Source organism: Mirounga angustirostris, unplaced genomic scaffold (genome assembly GCF_029215605.1).
Source record: "Mirounga angustirostris isolate CCGP_5_RB_7025 unplaced genomic scaffold, mMirAng1.0.hap1 SCAF_8, whole genome shotgun sequence".
NCBI classification, from domain to species: Eukaryota; Metazoa; Chordata; class Mammalia; order Carnivora; family Phocidae; genus Mirounga; species Mirounga angustirostris.
In genome coordinates, this window is record NW_026991716.1 from 116,981,251 (window position 1) to 117,003,313 (window position 22,063).

General features: G+C 37.2%; 1 protein-coding gene across 26 annotated transcripts in view; it reads right to left on the reverse strand.

Moving 5' to 3' along the window:
* AHI1 (Abelson helper integration site 1) overlaps positions 1–22,063 on the reverse strand; it is a 227,091-nt gene that overhangs the window by 113,343 nt on the left and 91,685 nt on the right. For 25 of the 26 annotated variants that reach the window (XR_010413773.1, XR_010413777.1, XR_010413774.1 and 22 more), the window contains one exon: positions 11,030–11,147. Coding sequence is in view for 8 of the 26 variants with exons in the window: in XM_064598126.1 (XP_064454196.1) it covers positions 11,030–11,147 (118 nt within the window). In the remaining 18 variants the exon portion in view is untranslated. Of the gene's footprint in view, positions 1–11,029; positions 11,148–11,894; positions 21,871–22,063 lie in introns of those variants that run through there. The other variant, XM_064598132.1, reaches the window with a different exon arrangement.

Genomic DNA, 22,063 nt, shown 5'->3' on the forward strand with positions numbered 1-22,063 from the left:
TTGTAGACCTCTTATTCAAATTAATATCAATACTGCTTATTTTTTTTAAAGATTATTTATTTTCGGGGGAGAATGTGCGTGTTCTAGGGTACGGGAGGCAGGGCAGAGGAAGATGGAGAGAATCTCAAGCAGACTCCTTGCTGAGTGGGGAGCCTGACACAGGGTTTGATCTCATGACCCTAAGATCATGACCTGAACCAAAATTAGGAGTTGGACACTTAAAAGACTAAGCTACCCAGCTGCTCTGCCCCTCAATATTGTTTATTAATAACATTTCTATAGTTACAATGATGAAAAACTATGAAATTTTCAATATTATATTTAAGGAAGTTTTAATATTAAAAGCATTACGTGTATTAAAAAAGAGATAATCTATTTTTTATATTGTAACATGTGATCAGTCTGGTGTCAAATAATGAAGATTCATATAGAAGTAGATTCTGTAAGTCTGAACTGTCCAACAGGATAACCACTGGCAATATACGTGGCTATTTATATTTAAAAACTGAAATGAAATATAATTAAGAACTTAGTTCCCAAGTCACCCTAGCTACATTTTAAGTATTCAATGGCTACCTGAGGCTAGAGAATACTGTACTGGACTCCGCAGGTCTAGAGTTCAGAAAAGAGGTCTGGGCTGAAGATAAAACACTGGCATATAGGTTTTATTTAAAGTCAAGAGATCACCAAGGAAATGGATATATATGTGTATATACGCATTCCATATGAATATATATATACACATATATATGAAATAAAAGGGGATCAGATTGCAGTGGAGCAATCTAATAAGACACAGAAGAAAAGAGGAAGAATCAGCAAAAGAGAATGCAGAGTGGTGGCTAATGAGATAAAAGGAAAACCAAGAATGTGGTGTCCCAGAAACCAGTGTATTAAGAAGCCATCAAATGTGTCAAGGGCTGCTGATAAGGAAGATAAACACAAAGAGTTGACCATGGGAATGAGCAATGTGAAAGTCACTGGTGAGCTTGAAAAAAACAGGTTAGAGATTTCAACAAATTTATAGAAGATGAAAAGTGATTAGAAACATCTGCCTGAAAACATTATGATGGGCTGCAGCAGATACAGAATCTATTTGGACAATGAAAGTCAAGACCTGTGAACACAGAAACAGCATCTTTGGTAGGGGGCAAAACAAAACAAAACCCAGGAGAAATAACTGAACGTTAGTATGTAAAACACTTAGGCCAAACAGGCTGCAGATCCCACACAAAATGGATGCTGCTGAGCACTAACCATAGGCAAAAAAAGATTAAAAATTAAAAAGTAAATCAGTGGAATTGTCCCTAAAAATATTATTGACACACCACTTGGGAAGAGTGAAGACTTCTACAGTGAATACTACTGTCCCCTTATTCTCATTCTGGCAATAAGTCTGATAGCCTGACAGGTGGATTCATTTATCTTGCTCGCTTACCCTAAATATAAGCTGCCAGTTAATATGTCTTAGCCATAAATACAAAGTTCTCAGGAGATTTCTGCTAAAGTAAACAAAACAGTGAGATAATAGAGCTATTTACACAACAGAAGAGGGACACTATATTCGTACCCAGTCCTTCATTTTTAAAAAGAGAGAGACACCAAGGATCATCAGATATAGAGGAAAAACCATTGGCATGAAAGAAAAAGATAGGATACATAAATAGATGAAAAAACTGAGCACAAAGGAAAATATCAATTCAGAGAAAAGAACTTAGAGAGATTTAGGAAGATGTAATGACACCCACAAAACTCTGACACTAGAAAAAAGGAACAAACAAGATAAGAAAGAGATCATAAAGATCAAAAGGACTCTTGGTGAATTAAGATTTAGAATAAAGAAATGAGAAGGCTCTGAGACTAACTAGTTAGAGGAAAGGATAAGGAGTCAAAGATGGGTCCACAGTTTCTACCTGAAAAACGGTAATGCTGTCATCGGAAATGAGACAGGAGAGTAAAATACAGAAGCTTCTTTCAGGAAATTAAAGCTCATGCATGACGATGATTGCGTTTCTGTCACATATATGACAAAAGTGGTTAGTTTACATACATCTTGCTATACAAGCTTGCGGCTGAATATCATTTCTGAAATTAGTTTTCATATTTCAGAGCTTTCCGTGCTATGGCAGCTCTGTTTAACTTGGCCTATGCTCTCAAAAGATTTACTCATGATCTTTTAAAAAAGGATGCTATATGCAAATATCGTCCATAAATCTTCAAAATATAAAAAAAGACAAATTAAGAAGTTGTCAACTGGAAAGTTTTAGAAAAGGTAACCATCAGAATATCTATAAAATGCAAATTCAGTGGTCTGGCAGGTAATCTGGCTGCATTAGGATAAAATTATATAGTTTTCATTTTTAATAAATCAATAGGATCTCATTTTAATTTCTTGTAGTTAATGGCTTTCCGTTGCCTTCTTTTTACTATTCAGTGAATATTAATATAATTATTTCACCTTTAAAATTAACCTACTGGGCAAATGCTACAATATATGTCAACGACTAAATTTAATAGGTTCTTAAACAAAACACCCACCCACACACAGAGAAATGTGGCTATTTTTAACAGATGGGGAAAAGGTTGAAAATTGTAAGGTTGGAACCTATACACCATGTAAATATCATGTAAAATAGCTTCTTAGAAAATAATTGGGTAGGAAATAGTGGACAAATTTAAGCTCATTCAAATCAAGAGATTTAAACGAGGAGAAAAGTTTGTATTCATATTCTCTCTTCAGAGGGTAATAGGAGAAATTTAGTAACTAGACGGGGACCTTAATACTAAGTGTATATCCATGTGAATGATGAACCACTAAGTACACTAATATTTACTAGAGTTGATAGAATAATTTTTAAATTAGTAAATGATAAATATATAGGATATACTTTATCAACACAGAAACACTTTAATAATTCAAGTAATATTTATTATTCAGGAAATATAGGAGCTTCTATTACAAGTGAGGATAAGTTTTAGTTTTAAGTTGGATCACTGGAGAATCACTTAGTAAAATACTGATATTGGTGGCTAAAATGGCACCTTATATCTTTAATGTACCAAACATCAATTTTAGAGAACGCAATTACAAGCGACAACAACAAAAAAATCTAACAAATGAAATCTCAGTCTTTATGGAAGGGGAATATAAAATAGTGATGTGTTAAAGAAAAAAAATCCATGAAATCAAGGTCATTTGCTCAATGTCCAGAAAAATCCAAATATGAAAATAGTCCCACACCTCCAGGGCTTTTGTGTTGACTGGTACTTATGGGGAAAGCCAAAGTTTCAAAAGCTAAGTGGGTTCCAGTGGACTAAGTCTGAGATGCTTGTTTGGAAACTTTCGTCTTAAAATTACTTTATTTTAATGTCTTTTTTGGCATGCTTCTGAAAATTCTAGATCCATTATTTGCCTCTGTGACATGTTCTTTTTTCTATACTATCACTTAACACATTTTATTAATTCATGTCTTAAAATAAGACTTCCTCCATTCCTTTGACCACAATACAAATTGCACGATTTCAAACTTAAAAAAAAAAAAAAAAATCAAAAGAATTTCCTAGGAAAGCTCAGGTTGTTTATGCCTACAGTTTCTTATGGATTTCAAAGTATTAAAATATTTTTTCTGATCCTCATAATTCTATGAAGTAGAAAATTCATATGAAGTAGAATATAGAGCTAATACACCTGGAGAGATAAAGGCAGTTAGCCGAGGTAACAGCTGGGAAGTGGCACAATTAGGGCTCAGGTCCAGCTCCCCTGTCTCTTTGGACCCCAGGTCCAGTACTTTCTGCACCATAAAGCACACATGCTGAATTCAGAAAAGTGGTTGTTCTGGAAAACAAATTCTTGCTTTTAAAAATTATATAATAAAAACATTTTTGATTCTTTTTAGTACCATAAAGCACATTTAAGGACAATCTGTCTACAGAAAATCAATTCTGTAGACATCTTTATCTGTGACAATGAATTGATTCCTTTCACTCATCCCACCACCTGAACTGAAATCTTGGAATTCTGGAAGTTTGAAATCAGAATAAAATGTGCTTTTCAACTAACAGTTTAAATTTCATTAAGTAATACTATCAGAAAACTGCCAATTCTGAAAATATGAGAAAGTTCTTTGAAGCTCATTTTACCTTCCTTAAAATGGAAACCCCCTTTTGCCATCAGCTGTGTTTATTCAGGGTCATTCAAACTCCTAATTTTTGCCAAAATGTTTTCTTTCCCTTCCTTTGAAATACAAGAAGCATCATGTTTCCAACTTTGATGTAATCTACCTCCTACAATGGGTTATATAAGGATATCACAAAATCTCTGGTGAAACTATGACCCAGGATTCATTTTAGATTTCAGTGATATTATTTTCAAAGTTTTACATTTTTCTTTTTCTTTTTTTAAAAGATTTTACTTACTTATTTGAGAGAGAGAGAGGGTACAAGCAGTGGGGAGGAGCAGAGGGAGAGGGAGAAGAAAACTCCCTGCTGAGCAGGGAGCCCAATGTGGGGATCGATCCCAGGACTCTGGGATCATGACCTGAGCTGAAGGCAGACGTTGAACCGAATGAGCCACCCAGGCACTCCAAAAATGTTGTATTTTTCTATAAAAAATTAAAACCTTAAGAGATACTGAAACCTTGAAAACAATAAAAATAAACTTTAACTGGAAATTGGCTCCTAATTTTAAGAGGTGGTCAAAGGAATAAGTGTGTAATTGTCAAAGACATGCAAAACTCAATGGAAAAACAGAGTTCTTCAAATATTAAACATGTAGATGCACAGAAGTTAATTTGACATCTCTTAACCAATACTGAAGTCATCTGAATCATTTCATGATTATGTTTAAATCAAATACTTGGACTATTTAGGATGAGATAAAAAGTTAGATTAAATGGTTGGCTATAAAGTTTAATATATGTTTATATAGGCTAATAGAAAGTACAAACAAAATATGGAGAAGACAGACGCTATTGATTATTTTTAAAAACCATGTCACACTCTGTTTTTCCCATCAAACTCCAAGTCCACAATTAAAAAAGATGCTATAAAAATTACATTAATAAAGACATATTAATAAAATGATTCATGCTTTGTATGGCAAGTTATCTACTGAATATGAAGTAAATTTAATTTCGAACCATGCTGTGAAAAGACCTACTAAGTACATAAAAATGAAACATGCTGTCCTTCAAATAGAAACATGAAAAGATGATACAACTACCCCCCGCCAACAAATATGCACTTCCTGCTAATTTCTGCTCCCTCCATAACAGTAACTAATTCTAATTTTTACTGAATAATCCACATCTTAAAATTTACTTCCATAAAAACTCTTGAGATGTTTCAGTGGGATCTGAGATTCAGACAAATGATCACAGAACAAAATTTCCCTGCAGAGAAACTCTTGATTTGACTGTGGCCTTAAATACCACAGTCTCACCGGAACCAAACCTTAAAAAAAAAAATCTAATAACTAGCAAACACAGAATTATATTTAAAGGTCAAAGAAAAATATAAATTCATTAATCCTCAGGAAATACCTTCTTGACACCTCAATTTTAACACCTGCACCTGTTCCACAGACGTAGTACTGTTCAGGTTATTACTCTACAATAGATCATAGACCTTCAAAGCTGGTAACAAAAGATAACACCCCAGCCAAAGGGACCAGGGGGCAGAGTGGGAGGTCACTGGGCCAGGAATGAAGGAGTGGCTCCAGGCACAGCCTCACGGAGGGTCAGTCCACTCCACCTCGTGCACCTGTGCCCTCCTCTAGAAGTAGGCAGTTTGGTTCTGTAGGATGAGAAGGACTGAGTGAGGAGATCTTGCTTTATACACCACCAGCTATATGGACTCTGACAAGCCAGCCTCTCTGCCTCTCAGCCTCTCACTTTCACTCTAACGCGGTTGTGTAGCAAGTTCTAAGGTCCTAGAAGCTCTAGAAAGATTCCACTCCATGTGATTTTAATGTTTACCCTACTCCTTAGAAAGTTTTATTGAGGATCAAATGAGAATGTACATGAAAGCACTTTATCATTTTTTTTTTACAAACACAAATTGCTGTTATTATTTTAGAGATCTTCATTATACTAAGGAAGTATGGACACAGTTTTGAGATGCAGTATTAGATGTTCTCTACCTGGTGAGGCATTATGAGCTACACCCTACAATTTAACCTAAAATGTTAAAATTATAATTTTCTTTTATTCTGCACAGCTTTATTAAAGTATAATTGACAAAACTGTAAAATTTTCTTTCTCATAAAAGTTACTTGGGGAGAGATTTATAGTTTTAACTTTAATAGGATTAATAGAATTAGTGGACTGATTCCTTTGTAATTAAGAACCCAGAGTAATAATAGCCTAAAGAATAGTTCTGGAAGTAAGTATCTCGTAAGAGTTGTATCCAGCTTTTTTCCTCTCTAACCCATTCCTTAGTTACCAGATGTGTTTTTTTAAAACACTTTTATCATATGTCTTTCATACTCATACCTTTAGACAGCTTTAGTTTATCTAAAAAATAAAATATGAATCCCTCAGTAGGACACAATTTGGCCTCAATCTACCTTTACAGACTCAGTTCTTCCTAAACACATCCACCTCAGCATTTCTTCCAACTAACTAAGAGTCAACCTGACCCCTAGCCAAGTCAAGCTGCCGTCAAAGTGTATGTCCGGTTACCTACTTCTTGGCTCACTTGGCATGGCCTCCTGAACAAACCCCACCCCCACCAACCTACTGATGAGGTCAACATGAAAACAGAGACACAATCATGGAAGGTTTTATAAGACAGGGTAAGGACTCTGAGAATCATTTTAATTGTGATAGGAAGACATTTAAGAGTTTTTAGCACGGAAGTAACATGATCTAATTCATTTTTTAAAGAATCATTTTGGCTGCTATGGGGAGAATAAGGTAAGAGACAAGAGTAGAAGTAGGGAAATGGTGGCGAAAAACATGACTAAAAAACGGCTGCAACCTGAACAACTGGGTAAATGTGGTTAGAGTGCTGGGATTACGAAGCCTTGGTGTGTAGGAAGGAAAGTAGAGGTTGAAGAAGAGGTTTGGGGCATGAGTTTTGTTTGGACATATAAAATCTGAGAAACCTCAGGGTGCCTGGGTAGCTCAGGTAGTTGAGCATCCGCCTGTTTCAGCTCAGGTCATGATCTCATGGGTCGTGAAGCAGAGCCCTGCAGGGGGTTCTGCGCTCAGCGGGGGAGGGGGGGTCTGCTTGAGATTCTCTCCCTTTGCCCCTTCCCCAGTGTGTGCGCACATGTACATACTCTCTCAAATAAATATATAAATCTTTTAAAAAAAAATCTGAGACAGCTCTTGGTTGCTCTATCCCTCTTTATTCCAGTGACACTCTGTTTATACTGTGATTTTATAATCTATCACATGCTGACAGAATTTGTTCCATGCTTATCACTCTCTCTAGTCAGACTGGCTGCTTGAGGGCGGAGACTGTAATATTTAGTCCATATCCTTAAGAGAGGAACTTCAACAAAGCAGCCACTTAAAGTGACTGTAGAATGAAAAAAGGTACTGTTCTAGAAACTCTGAGGAATGCAAACCTAGGAAGAAAGTTACTTTTCTAGCAGTGTCCATCATCTAGAACTTACCCCAAATCAGGGTTAACAGAAGTTACTGCAGACCATAAACCTGCCTCGGAGTCTAGCCTTCCAGCATGGAAACTCATACGTAACATATATCAAATCAACCTGTGCTCTTCAGCCTCCTAACATGAGGGCTAGGGGGCCCATACTGATTAGCTCTATGTCAAATAGCTTTTCTTTTCTTTTTTTTTTTTAAGATTTTACTTATTTATTTGAGAGAGAGAATGCACGAGTGAGAGAGCACAAGCAGGGGGAGGGGCAGAAAGAGAGGGAGAAGCAGGCTGCCCACTGAGCAGGGATCCTGATGCAGGGCTTGATCCCAGGACCCTGGGATCATGACCTGAGCCGAAGGCAGACACTTAACTGTCTGAGCCACCCAGGCACCCCTAAATAGCTTTTCTTTTCTTTTTCAAAGATTTTATTTATTTATTTGACAGAGAGAGACACAGCAAGAGAGGGAACACAAGCAGGGGGAATGGGAGAGGGAGAAGCAGGCTTCCCGCAGAGCAGAGAGCCCAATGCGGGGCTCGATCCCAGGACCCCGGGATCATGACTTGAGCCGAAGGCAGACACTTAACAACTGAGCCACCCAGGTGCCCCTAAATAGCTTTTCTTTATACTGTACAAAGCCAAACATTTACAGATATGACTTAAATATTTACATAGGTTTTCAAGTAAGATTTTTATTTTTAAACATCCTATCTACATTAGTTTTTGTAGTCTTTTTTTAAAGATTTTATTTATTTTAGAGAGCGAGCAAGCACGACTGCATGCACATGTTGGGGCAGAAAGGGAGAGGGACAAGCAGACTCAGAGTTGAGCATGAAGCCCCACGTGGGGCTCCACAGGATGTGGGGGAGGCTCGATCCCATGACCCTGAGATCACAACCTGACCAGAAATCAAGAGTTGATGCTTAACCGGCTTAGCCAACCAGGCGCCCCAGTTTTTACAGTCTTATTTTTCAGATTCTAATATATATAGATTCTTGTATTTCAGATTCTAATAGATTTCTTGTACAGTCAGGAACACTGAACTGTTTATCCCTTTTTAAAGCTCATTTGAATACTGAATAGAATCACAGAATATTTTTTTTGAAGATTTTGTTTATTTGACAGAGAGAGAGAGAGGGACACGGAGAGAGAGCTCGCACACGCAGGGGGAGCGGCAGGCAGAGGAAAAGGGAGAAGCAGAGCCCGATATGGAGCTCTATCCCAGGACCCTGGGATCATGACCTGAGCTGAAGGCAAACGCTTACCTGACTGAGCCACCCAGGTGCCCCTAGAATCACAGAATTTTTAAGACAGAAACTCACTACATCCAGAGCCCTTGTTTATCTGTAGGGATAAGAAAACTGAGGCCTGAAAAAATTTCTCAAGATTCTACAGTCATTTAGAAATGGAACCAGGTGTAGAAACTACCTCACCTGTTTCCTACTGCATAATTCTTTTCCACAAAGATAAACTTCTTAATGAATAAAATGGATTAATTTGGCCATTTTGCAATGAACTACATATTCTGCTTTTATAATTTTTCTATACAGTGATATCTCAACAACTTTTATAGGAAGGCTATGCCTTAAAATGAGGTCAAGCATATTAATAACTAAAATAGTCAAGTGAGGGCTTAATGGTAGTGCTTCCGAGATAGTGTACACACATAGACATGCATGATAGAAATGCTACACTCAAGAGCTATATGGCCATGGAAAGCTGAAGGTGAGATGGACCAAAGCCTATGCATAATGGTGAAGTTTGTAAGACTTGCCATTATCATATCTGGCTTTCCCTTTATTCTTTATCTGTCTCAGTGGTAACCCCTCTTCCCATTTCAAAAGGCTTCCTATATATCCTTATTTTTCCCTTTATGGAATAGGAAAGAATTTTGTATCTATTATCTTCACCTTGTTTTCTGACAAACTTAAGACACTACTTGAATGAATTTTAATCAATATATTAACTCAACCAGACATTTACATTCTATGCTTTTGATCCTGAAGTGTGGAATCACGGATTTGTTCCCAGAAGAATTTTAGACTTCAACAGGGAGATGACAGGAATCAAGTGGTGGAGACTGGTTCTCTCCCTCCTAGTCATTAAAATGACATGATCTGAAGGCAAACCAAGTATCTAGGTAGGGTGTAGAGAATAGGAGTCTAAAGGGGTGGCACACAGTGTGCCCTCTACTGTTTATAAGAATGACCAAAGCCATTGTTCCAACTTCCGACACACATCTGAAACACTAGAAATTTAAAATTTCTAAGGTTTGGGATAACTTCATTATTATAGTGATTTGCAATTAGAATTGAAAGTATGTTCAAAGCTAGCATACATACACTCATCACGTTTGTAAGTATGTTATATTCATATGGTACTTTATGTTTACCAAGTGTTTTCTTATGTGCTATGTGACTTGAACTTCAACAATATCTAATGTAAACATCATTTCCACTTTCAAATGAAGATTTAAGGTTCTCAGATAATAAGGGTAATAAAAGGCACAGCCAGGACTGAATATAAGAATTCTTAATCCTAGTATGCTCTCTCTGTAATGTGTAACTTATACAGCAATATTAAAATACAATAATATTAAAATAGCTTGTGTATGTAAACTCCAAACACTTTTAAAGTAGAAAAGTAATATGGTCCCCAAATTTCTAAATAAATTATGTTGATCTTTTGAAGCTCAAATTTATTATAATCTCTTTGACAAAGATAATTGTTTTGTTCTCTGCTGTCTTATCTTTCTAAAAGAATTCAAGAGAAAATATACTGTGAAAACAGCTAAATGAACAGAAATAGTCATCTTTACCCAAAATATACGTTTCTCACTTTGATGCTTTTTCTTTGACGTCCTTTGAGAACCTTATTCAAATAAATTTAAAACATTAGCCTAAAAATTTGCAACTGTACTGTTCGTTTCAACTCAGTGATTTATGTAGATTTTTGTAACTAGCTTCTTTGCATATTTTATTAATTTGCCAACTTTGAAGAAACAACGGTATCACTGGCAGGCTGTATCCTGTTTCTCCCAAATGCATTTTACCTTGGCTTTTCTTGAAATGAGTTATAAAATGGGATTAACCATCAACTATGGTTCCTTTATCCAAGGGAAACTGAATCAGATTTAATATTACACAGATTTAAAACTCACATGTTTTGCTACTTTAAAATTATTTTCTGTTCAATAAAATAGAGCTTGAGAGTATCCACTATTAACGTTACCAAATTCAAATTTACTTTTGAAATAACTTTAGTGATTATAAAGAAAAAAGACGCTAGAACGTCATTCAAATGTGAAAACTGATCATTACAAAGCTATGGGCTATATTCCTGAAGTGAAATAAATGACATTCATTAAAAAAAAAAAATCATCTGAACATTTAAAAGAATACTCAAAATAAGAAAGGGGCTCACCGGTCTGAGTGAAACCAAACTGATGTAGAATCTGATGAGCGGCCAGCATGTCCGACTGTTTTAACTTAGACTGCTGTGAGGAGGCTGATGTTGAAGTAAACGAGAGATTTTTGTTGACCTGTAATAGGAAAGGCAAATCAGAACCAAAGTGTAATTTCCTGGGTTACTGATGCAAAAACTGCATGAGAAATATTTGCTTACAATGCAAACCAGGCCACATGGCAGGTCAAAACAAATGGTAAGGACTTACATGCTTAGTTTTAAAAGTTTACGAAACAATAGTTTTTATCAAGGAATGAGTACAGTGGTAACGAAAGTATCACTATAGGAAAGCACATCTGCCTTACAAAATCAAATCTGCTTTTCATAGAATTGACATTATTAACTTAAAATAGAGTGTTCTTACAAGTTATGCAAAGACGTGAAAATTAAAAGTGATCCCACCCCCGACTTTCAATTAAGAAAGTTAAAATGTTTCACAGCCACATTTCTTTAGCATTTTGTGAACCAGCAGGTCCTTCCTTTTCAGAGAATGCACAGAAAACACCTATAATATCTATGTTTACATACATCATGGGGACCCAGGTAACAGAGCTGTAACCTCACTTGCCAAGTGGAATAGCTCCCATTGCATCAAAACCCTTATTCTTAAGACACTGTTTAAAAACAGTACTGATACAATGATCAAGCAAAATTTCTGTAAGTAAATACGATGCTCTATTAACACAAAAAGCTTACTATGACTGTCTGAATACAATACTGTCTTCCAAAAATGATACCTGTAACAAGTACAACAACAGGTCACAAAAAAGTTTTAAATGTATAAGTAAACTTATCTTGTAACTTAGAATTAATTTTGGCAATGATCTAGTCTCTTGTTCAATTATTAAATTATTCATTATATATTTATTATTTTTTGAAATATCTTCATCTTCAGAAATCATGATAAAATGTGATCTAATTCTGAAAAATTTGGAAGTTTGAATTTCTAATTTACTGCAAAATGTAATCTGTGACTTGCCAACTGTTAAAGGATAGTTTATGGCATATATATACTAATATATGAAAATAGCTGCCTTCTCTCTTTTTAAAGAATAATCGAAACCACTCAGGACTACCACTGTATTAGCATTTAAAGATTCCCTTTTGGTGCTCTACATAGTAGTGGACTGTGGTTATTACATGTCCTTTATCTGACTCATCATTTACATAACGTTTGTAAATGCTTCTCTTCTTTCAAACAGTGACAGTAAATGGTGTATCTTAGATTAAGCTTTTTCTCTTAAAGCAAAGGGCTTTTACATATTTGGTGAAAAAGTCCATTCATTAAGACCATATGACAATATAGTTCTAAAGCTGGTAAACTGTTGTGATATCATTTTATAAAAAACAAATATTTTTCAAAGTAGTTAGATGGGATCAAATACCACACCAGTGCTAAAAAAACTATCTAGCTTTAAAAATTCTATCAGAATCCATTATTAAACACTGACCAAAATTAATGGTGACTATTTATATTAATACAATACCTAAAGTAACAACGAAATCATCTCATATCTTTGAGCTTTATTTCCACCTTTAAGCGCAGATAATAAAAATTTTAAAAAGTAGGTATGCTTCAATGGGAATGTGCTGGAGGAACAATAAAGATGACTGGTATCATAAAGTGCCATTCGCATATGCGAATACATAAAGCACTAAATAACGTATTAAGTAAAAAATCTACTTAATATGTTGGCAAAGGGAAGCCATAGGCTACTACACAAATAAAGTTCTATAGAAATATTAGTTACTATTATTAACATCACTAGAAGTCAGAGTAATTAGGAACATGTAATTTAACATGATGATGCAGTACATATTTCAGAGTGCTATGCTTTTAAATGGAAGTACTATATACAATGATATATTTATCCCTTAACAATCTAATCCACTTCTCTTTTTAGAATCATTTTCAGTTTTACTTCTGTGTTCTTAAAAATTTTTATCCTACATGTCAAACAATCATCTGCATTTTGAAACCTGGTGCAAAAGAACAGGTGTATGCTGGGGATGGGACACACACACACACACACACAACGACACACACACACACACAATGTTGGGGATGGGACACACACATACATACACACAATGACACACACACACGACACACACACGACACACACAACGACACACACACACGACACACACGACACACACACAACGACACACACACACGACACACACACACAATAGGCTTTGGACACACACACAATAGGCTTTGGACACACACACACAATAGGCTTTGGACACACACACACACACACAATAGGCTTTTCAGTCTTCCTCTTCAGATGTTTACTTGTGCTAAACCCAAAAACACCACCAGGAAAGCTAGAATAGGACACACACACACACACACACAACGACACACACACACACACACTATGTTGGGGATGGGACACACACACACACGACACACACACACAACGACACAAACACACACGACACACACACAATAGGCTTTGGACACACACACGCACAATAGGCTTTGGACACACACACACAATAGGCTTTGGACACACACACACACAATAGGCTTTTCAGTCTTCCTCTTCAGATGTTTACTTGTGCTAAACCCAAAAACACCACCAGGAAAGCTAGAATAGGACACACACACACACACACAAACGACACACACACACACACAATAGGCTTTGGACACACACACACACACACACGGCTTTTCAATCTTCCTCTTCAGATGTTTACTTGTGCTAAAACCAAAAACACCACCAGGAAAGCTAGAATAGGATACTTAAATGTCTCTGCTCAAACAGAAAGACTTCACAGTTTTTTTCTAAGCATTTTTAAAACTCTGCTCTTTCTTGACACATTTCTTGAGAGACTAATATCTATGAAGTGGTAAGTGACAACACACAGATTTCAAAGGTCTTGGACAGTTGTTAATTATTATAGTGATTTGAAATTAGCACTCAAAGTATTTTCAGAGCTAGCCTATACATATGCACTACTTTACTTAGAGGGGGAAAAATAATAATAACCATTAAACAGAGTGAAGCAATATCTATTTTTGAAATACATGCTGTGGAAAAGAATTGCTTAATAATTTTACAACAACAGAGAGGTTGGCTAAGATAGTCTACCCTACACGAATCTGCCCTCTTTTCACAACACATTCTTCTGCTTGCTTCATGCAAAAACCACAGTCTGCCAAAGTCAGTTTAATACCTCCAAACTGGGGAAAATGAAAAGCATACAAATTTAATGAAATTCATAATAGAAAAAAAGAAAAAGTATCACCTGAACTTCGTGTCACGTTAATCACAAAAATGTTTTTGCCTACTCTTTCAGAGCAGAAGCAGCTTTGTACAAAATACACAAATTCTAATTCCCTAAGAGAGGGTTAATTTTTTTTTTTTGAGAAGGTTTATTTTCATATTAAAAAAGTCACTGGATCTAAAACTGAGTGCACAACACTGAACAAGCTAACAATTAGTTTCTTTTTTAGTGGTTAGCTAAACTATGAAACCTTTGGGAGATATATAACATTCATTTTCATATACATTTGCAAGCCTAATCATCTTCGCTGATTTTAGATTATATGCTACATTCACCTAAAGTAGAATTGTTTTTAAAATTTCAAGCTGTGAAGACATCTCAAATTGGTTTTAAATTATAACCTGAAAGATGATAATACTGTCTATATACTTATGTTTGTAAATTTGTCTCCCTCCCTCCTCCAGAAGGCTATTTTTTTCCATTAAAATTGAACAACAATGCAGATAATACTTCAATTTGAAGATGGTTCTGGTTGCAAAAAAACCCCCAATGCCCAGGAAACATTCTGTTGCAAATCAAACTTCTGTTATAAAAATTAGAATCCCAATAATTAAAGAACAAGTGAAACAGAAAACTTGAGCCAGAGATTCAGGGCAACTGAAGCCAGGTATCAACATTCTCGTACCATAAATTTAAAGCAGCTTAAGTTCCTGTGATTTCTAGGTAAGTAAAACCTAACAAATGAGTAGCCTATGGTATCATAAAGAGAAATTCAAACATGAGCTCTGCGTCTCTATATATTTTCCTTATAAATTACTACAGTGACGTGAGGGATTAGGAAGAAACACACTTCCTATTGGAAGAGAAATTTCTACAGTGGGGTGAGGTGCCAGAAAATCTCCCCCAAGTCAGTTCATCACTGCTACATGAACTAAAAAACCAGAATTCCAATTTGAATCAGTTATAACGAAGTTTTATTTTGCAGCACTTAATCCAGACTTTTTGAGCCTCTGATATATATACCAAGGACTGGTAGTGCAAAGATGATTAACAGGATTCCCTGTGCAAAGCTTAAAATTAAGATTTGGTGCTGGTTCAAACCACCTATCCAACAACATGCCTTAGTCAAAGTCAATTTAACCTCAATATATTTTGGTTTTCTCCAAACCTTTGCCTCTTTTCTTAATATATTTCCTTACTTCACAGAGAAAATTTGGTCTTCAGCCCTCTGAAATCTTCATTTTCAAACCTATGAAAGAATATACCTCTTGCATCCACCCTCAACCTCTTTTCTTCTAGTGTCCTTCTGTTCAAGATTAATCCCTCCATCTGTTCCCTTGGGAATACCTAAAGTGCTTCCAAATTCTACTTTCAAATGCTCTATTGGCTGTTTCCCTATAGTATATAAGCAGAGATCTTTCTACTTCAGTATAAAAACAAATAGCAAACAATCAAAAATTCTCACAACGATTCCATAATTTCCTTAAGCTTCACTGAAAGCTAAACTCCTTGAAAAACAGCACGTAACTGCTATCCATATAACTTAACCATTCAATTTCAACCAAATACAACTATGCTTTTCTCCACCAGAAGACTAAATTTGAAATTAAAGTCACCACACCCAAGACTTCAAATGGTCAGTTAGCAGATTCATTTAAGCGGTTGCGATCTCTAACACTGCCCATCACTCCCTCTTGTTTCTGGAAAACTATTTGTTGGTTTATCCTGCCACTGCTTATCAGGGTTGTTTGTTAGACCCACTGGACCCTCTCTTCCCTCACTCTGTGTGGTTCCCCTGGGCAGTAACGTTTGTTTGCATCACTTCATCTGCCATCTATGCTGACTTTTTTTTTTTTTAATTTTTATGTTGTTAGCCAACATATATCAGTAGTTTCTGATGTAGTGTTCAATAACACCCAGTGCTCATCACAAGACGTTTCTTAAATCCAAAACTCTTCCAATCACTAGGTTCAAGACTAAACTAACTTCTCTTCAACTATTTACTTCCTCAGGGAAAGCTCTCTCTATCCACCTAGTTGCCCCGGCCAGAAAGGTGGGAATCCTACATTGCCATCTCACCCTCCACAGAGAATTAGTCACTAAGTCAATTAAATGCTCTGACATCTGGTCCCACTCTTTCTCCAGTCAGTGCTGTGGGTCAGGCCTTCCTCTCTGCTTGCAAACTACTGCAATCGTCCCCTGATTTGTTTTCCCTATTTCCTGTTTCTCTAATTCTTCTACACGGCTAACAAGCTCTTTCTAAAATGCTAGTTTTACTGAGTAACATTTCTTGTTAAAACCCAGCATCAGCCGTTCCATTAGATAAAGTCCATAGTTTTTAGCCTGGCATACAAAGCTTTCTATATTCTAATAACTACCTCGCTCTCCAACCTTATCGCTCCTTTTCCTACTTTCCAGCTACAACAAAATATGTGTAGCTCTGCAGACTGTCCAGGTTGTTTCATGAACCTGTGACTTAGGTCTTACTGCTTCATTTCCAGGAATGGGCTTTCCTTTTGGCTCCATCTTCCTGGTGGATGCCAACTCCTTTTTCAAGCTTTAGCTCAAGTATTACATCATGTGTGAAAAGCCTTTCAGATTCTCCCAGGAGAACTTACGTCTCCCTCCTTTCTCTCCCCACTATGCCTTGTATCCTCTATCTTCTATTATCACAACACTGGTAACATTTCAGTGTGCTTATCTATTTGGTTAATCTCCATGCACCAGACTATAATCTCCTTGACAGTGAAGAACCAGTTTTTGTTCATCTTTCTTTAGTATATAACTCATATAGCACTAATAAGAACTGCATAGAGGTCAAATGAATTAATATACACGTGAAAGGAGTATGTTTAAAATCTTGCCCAAAGTTAAGGTGGTGTTTGTTGTTGAACCACTATTCTATTCAAATCTCAACTTACTTTTTACCTCTTCATGATAAAAATATCCAAACTTGTTTTAGGAGATTAAAAAAATTATCTTCTCTGGATTCTCTATTTTTTTTTTAAAGATTTTATTTATTTGACAGAGAGACAGAGAGAGCACAAGTAGGCAGAGAGGCAGGCAGAGAGAGAGGGAGAAGCAGGCTCTCTGCTGAGCAGGGAGCCCGATGCGGTGCTCGATCCCAGGACTCTGGGATCATGACCTGAGCTGAAGGCAGGCGCTTAACGACTGAGCCACCCAGGCGCCCCTGGACTATTTTTTTAAATCTTTTTGTTTTTCAGACTTCCCAAATCTAACTTTTTAATGATAAAAATTAGAGAAGGGCTTAAATGTAAGGAACACATTAAATTACATGGTTTAATACTCAAATTTACATCTAGAAATTAGTGTGTGAAATAATAGAAAAAAATATATTGGTTTCTAGCTCCAGTTCCTGGCACAGATCTCCTAAAACCCTGTAATTTCCTAAGTGAAGTACTAGGAGGATCTTTTGTTCTAATATTTGGTCTTTGACTCTGGTTCCAGACACTGAGCTCTTAACATACCTTGGAATTTCCTGGGTGAAAGAAATGTCTTTTGTTCTCCTGAAGTGACTCTTGGTGTGTTCTGGGATGAGAGCTGCTCTCCAGAAAGACCACGCCATGATTAGAAGCTTGGAATTTGTAGCCCATCCCTCATTTTCCAGAGAGCGGAGAGGGGCTAGAAATGAAATTATAACTGATCATGCCTACCTGAAGAAATCTCCATAAAACTACCGGCCGTATGGGGTCTGGAGAGCTTCCTGGCTGGTGGCACGTGGGAATGCCGGGAGAGTGGTGTGCCTGCAGAGGGCATGGAAGTTCCAGGCCCCTCCCCACATACTCTGCCCTGTGCAGCTCTCCATCTGGATGTTCATCTGTATCCTTTATAATAAACTGGCAAATAGTAAACTGTTCTCCCGAGTTCTTAGTGAGCTGCTCCAGTGAACTGAGCCTGAGGAATTGTCATGGGAAACCTTCTATTTATACCTGATTGGTCAGAAACACAGGTAACAACCTGGACCTGCAACTGGCATCGGAAATGGTAGAGGTTGGGGGAGGGGGGCAGGTGAAGTCTTGTGGGATTGAGTCCTTAACCTGTGGGATCTGCCAATCTGCCGCCATCCCCAGGTAGACAGTGTCACAACGGAGTCAAATTGTGGGACACCCAGCTGGTATTGCAGAGAGCTGCTTGGTGTGGGAAAAACCACAGCACATCTGGTGCCAGAAGTATTTCGAGTACTGATAGTAGTGCAAGAGTAAAGGAGACACATGGGGGAAAAATTGGCTTTTCCTATCACAAGCAGTTTTTCCTGTTTTCTAAAATTTCCAGGAATGAAATTCCATAATTTCAGTGGCCTACTGTGGCCTGTACCCTCCTACAGTCAAGCCAGTCTCCCAAATATTGTCAAAATAACAACACTTGATTTGCTTTTATACAGTTTTGAAATGACATGAAGAAATAATTACGAGCATTAAAAACAAATTAAAAATTATCAAAAAGAAACTCTCCAAAAAACTGCAAACCGGTATTCTATTCAAATCTCAAATCTCAAAATCTCAAATATCCAAACTTTTTTTAGGAGATTAAAAAATTATCTTCTCTGAATTATCTATTTTTTAATTTTTTTTACCTTTCAGTGAATAATATGTTCTAGGATATATTTAACTATAATTTAGTTATTACCTTACCTTTATAGCATTGTTCTACTAAATATAATTCAATAAACTTTAGCGTGGCTGCCTTTATATTCATCTAGGGTAGGGGATATTAATAATTAAAAAAAACAAATAGAATTCCATGGCGTTAAGCTGCAGAGGAATGTAGAAATTCAGAAATATAAGATCAGAGGTGGAGTCAATACTACATAAAGCTGGGAAAGAAGGAAAGGAGGGAAAACAGGGACGAAAAGGAAGGAAGGAAGGAAGGAAGGAAGGAAGAAAGGAAGGAAGGAAGGAAGGAAGGAAGGAGAGAAAGCAGAAAGACAGAGATGTTTCTCCTTGAGGGAATTCATAATTTAATTCTGGAAAAGACAGGCAGAACTAATTATCATTTAAGGAAGAATGGGACCAATTATGATGCCAGGTATGAATATAAATGAATATAAATATGTTTGGGAACATGAGAAAAACAAATTAATTCCATTTGTGAGGAATACAAAGCTTAATGAAAATAGACTCCAGGTAATACCATTTCTGATAGGCTTCAATCCAACCCCAAGCAAAGGAAAGAGCGAGGAAATTTGTAAATTATAAATTCATATGAAGATATTTTAGGGCTATAACAATTCAGAGCAATGCAAGACTTCTAATACCAATTACTGTCTTGGAGCAATCAGATGAGAACTCTCAGCTTCCCATCATCACATCTGTATCTAAGCATCTACCCAGTTTCTACCTATATGCCTATCAGAAGGGGTGAAAAATCCCTTCTCTTAAGGCCAGTGTCTCCATTAGTATTCAGGACTACAACTTCTTTCACTTTTTCAAGGACTTGAGTCCTGCAATTACCACCTCCATGGTACATTACCCACTTCTCCATCTCCACTGGATTATTCCAATCAGCAAATAAGTATGCTTTAATACTGTCCATCTGAGATTCCTCTTCAGGTCCTGTTTCTCTGCTCCCCGGTCAAAACTTATGGGCTTCCATTTTGTCCTCAACGCACTTCAACTGTGCCACTTAAATGGTTTTCATCAAGGTAACCAAAGGACACCTAGCTAAATACAATCCTCAATTTTCTATCCTCTTTTACTCATTCTCTCAGTAGCATGTGACAGTTTACCACTCCTCTTTCTTGAAATACTCTCCCCCAGGCTTCCCTGACATCCCCTTTTCCTGGCCGAGTGCCTCAGGTATTTAGCTGTCTCTCCCCAGCTGATCTTACTCAATTTCACAGATTAAAAATAGAGAACACCAGCCCTGACTTACTCCCTGCACTCAAGACTCAGAAATCCAATTGCCTAGTATACAACTATATCCCTATTCAAAACTCCACTCCTAAAAATTGCTACCCCCACTCCAGCATTCCTCATCTCATTACCTCCTGCCACTGCCAGCATCTGTACACCTGCTGGAAGGGACACCGACTTTGCATTCCTTCACTTACACCACATCCAATGCATCACCGAGCTGTGTTACATCTACTTCCAAAATACATCGCAAATGTGTCCACTGCCTGCATCTTCGTTACTGCCACTGTTAAACATGAGGCCATGAGTCTGACACAGTTCTAATGCCATGGCGGCTGAGCTTACAGCCTACAGAAGCAAGCCCAAATCTAAGACTGTAAACACCTCAAGGTTACAAAATCGAAACCTAAGGACAACCAATCACCAACAGCCGATTAGGCTTTAAACTAGAGTCAATTTATAATCTCCTTGCTTTGCTTCAGCCTTTTCTCTAGAAAAGTCTTTCTTCAGTTCCTGCCAGTGGAGCACTTCTAACCACTTCCAGTTTGGGACTATGCCATTCAAATAAATTTTTGCTCAAATAAACTTATTTATTAAAATTTTTAATAGGTATCCATTTATCTTTTACACTATCCTTAGTCCAGGCTACCAACTCCTCTTGGATTGCTCCCCTTTTAAAATCTATTCTCACATTCTCCCCAGCTTAATACCTCCATCACTGCTTCTCTGATTGAAACAATATCTAAGTCTTTACTGAAGGTTTAGCAGAACATGTCACCCTCAAATATGCCTCTCTGGCATAAGGATTATTTTGAGAAACTGCAGATACTGGAGAAGCTCTGAAAACAGGTATAGAAGCTGCCCTTTAATAAGGGAAATTTACATTAGAAAAGGGGCCTCTACTAGGAAGAGAGCTGTGTCCAGAGAGAACTTTTCACCTCAGTGGAGGGGAAGCCTTTGTTTACCAAACAGTTCCTCCTCTCACCTTCCCCTGAACTGCTGTCCCACTTTGAACCCCTAGACCCCTATCCCTTTCCTCCAGTAAAGATGGTAGAAAAGCCTCAACTGCCTGGCAGCTTTGTAGTCTCCTTCTTTGTGGGGCTCCCATATGTACATAATTATTTTTCTTTTATTAATTTTTAAGTCAATTTAACTGTTAGACCAGCCACAGAACCTTGGACAGAAAGGAAATTATGCCTCCCCTGCACTTCCAGGCTAACAGGCATGCATAATCTCCTGATCACCTCTCCAACCTGGCCATCAAACACTGTTTCCCCTTGCTTGCTCACTGTTACTACTTACACACAGTGCTCTTCTTTCTGCTCTCCAGCATGCCAGTTATCTTTCTAGATGAGGACTTCTACAGGGCAGGACCTACTCCTTGTCAAGTGTTTCTCTTGAGAGGCCTTTTAGGAGCATACTTTGGGGGCAGCCCAAGCACACGTGTGTGCACGCGCGCGCACACACACACACACACAATCCTTAGTAGGCAAGGATTAAATAATGTTAATAGAAAAAATGAGGGCGCCTGGGTGGCTCAGTTGGTTAAGCGACTGCCTTCGGCTCAGGTCATGATCCTGGAGTCCCTGGATCGAGTCCCGCATCGGGCTCCCTGCTCGGCAGGGAGTCTGCTTCTCCCTCTCCCACTCCCCGTTTGTGTTCCCTCTTTCGCTGCGTCTTTCTCTGTCAAATAAATAAATAAAATCTTTATAAAAAAAAAAAGAAAAAATGAGTGAATTTTCAACAACATAAAACTTTAGCTGGGATTCAGGGAAGAAGAAAATTAGATACCTGGTAAAAATTTATTATCCTGGTTGTAATAGATGAGAAACTGCAGAAATATACTCTGCTTTCAAGATTAAAGACTTTTGACAAT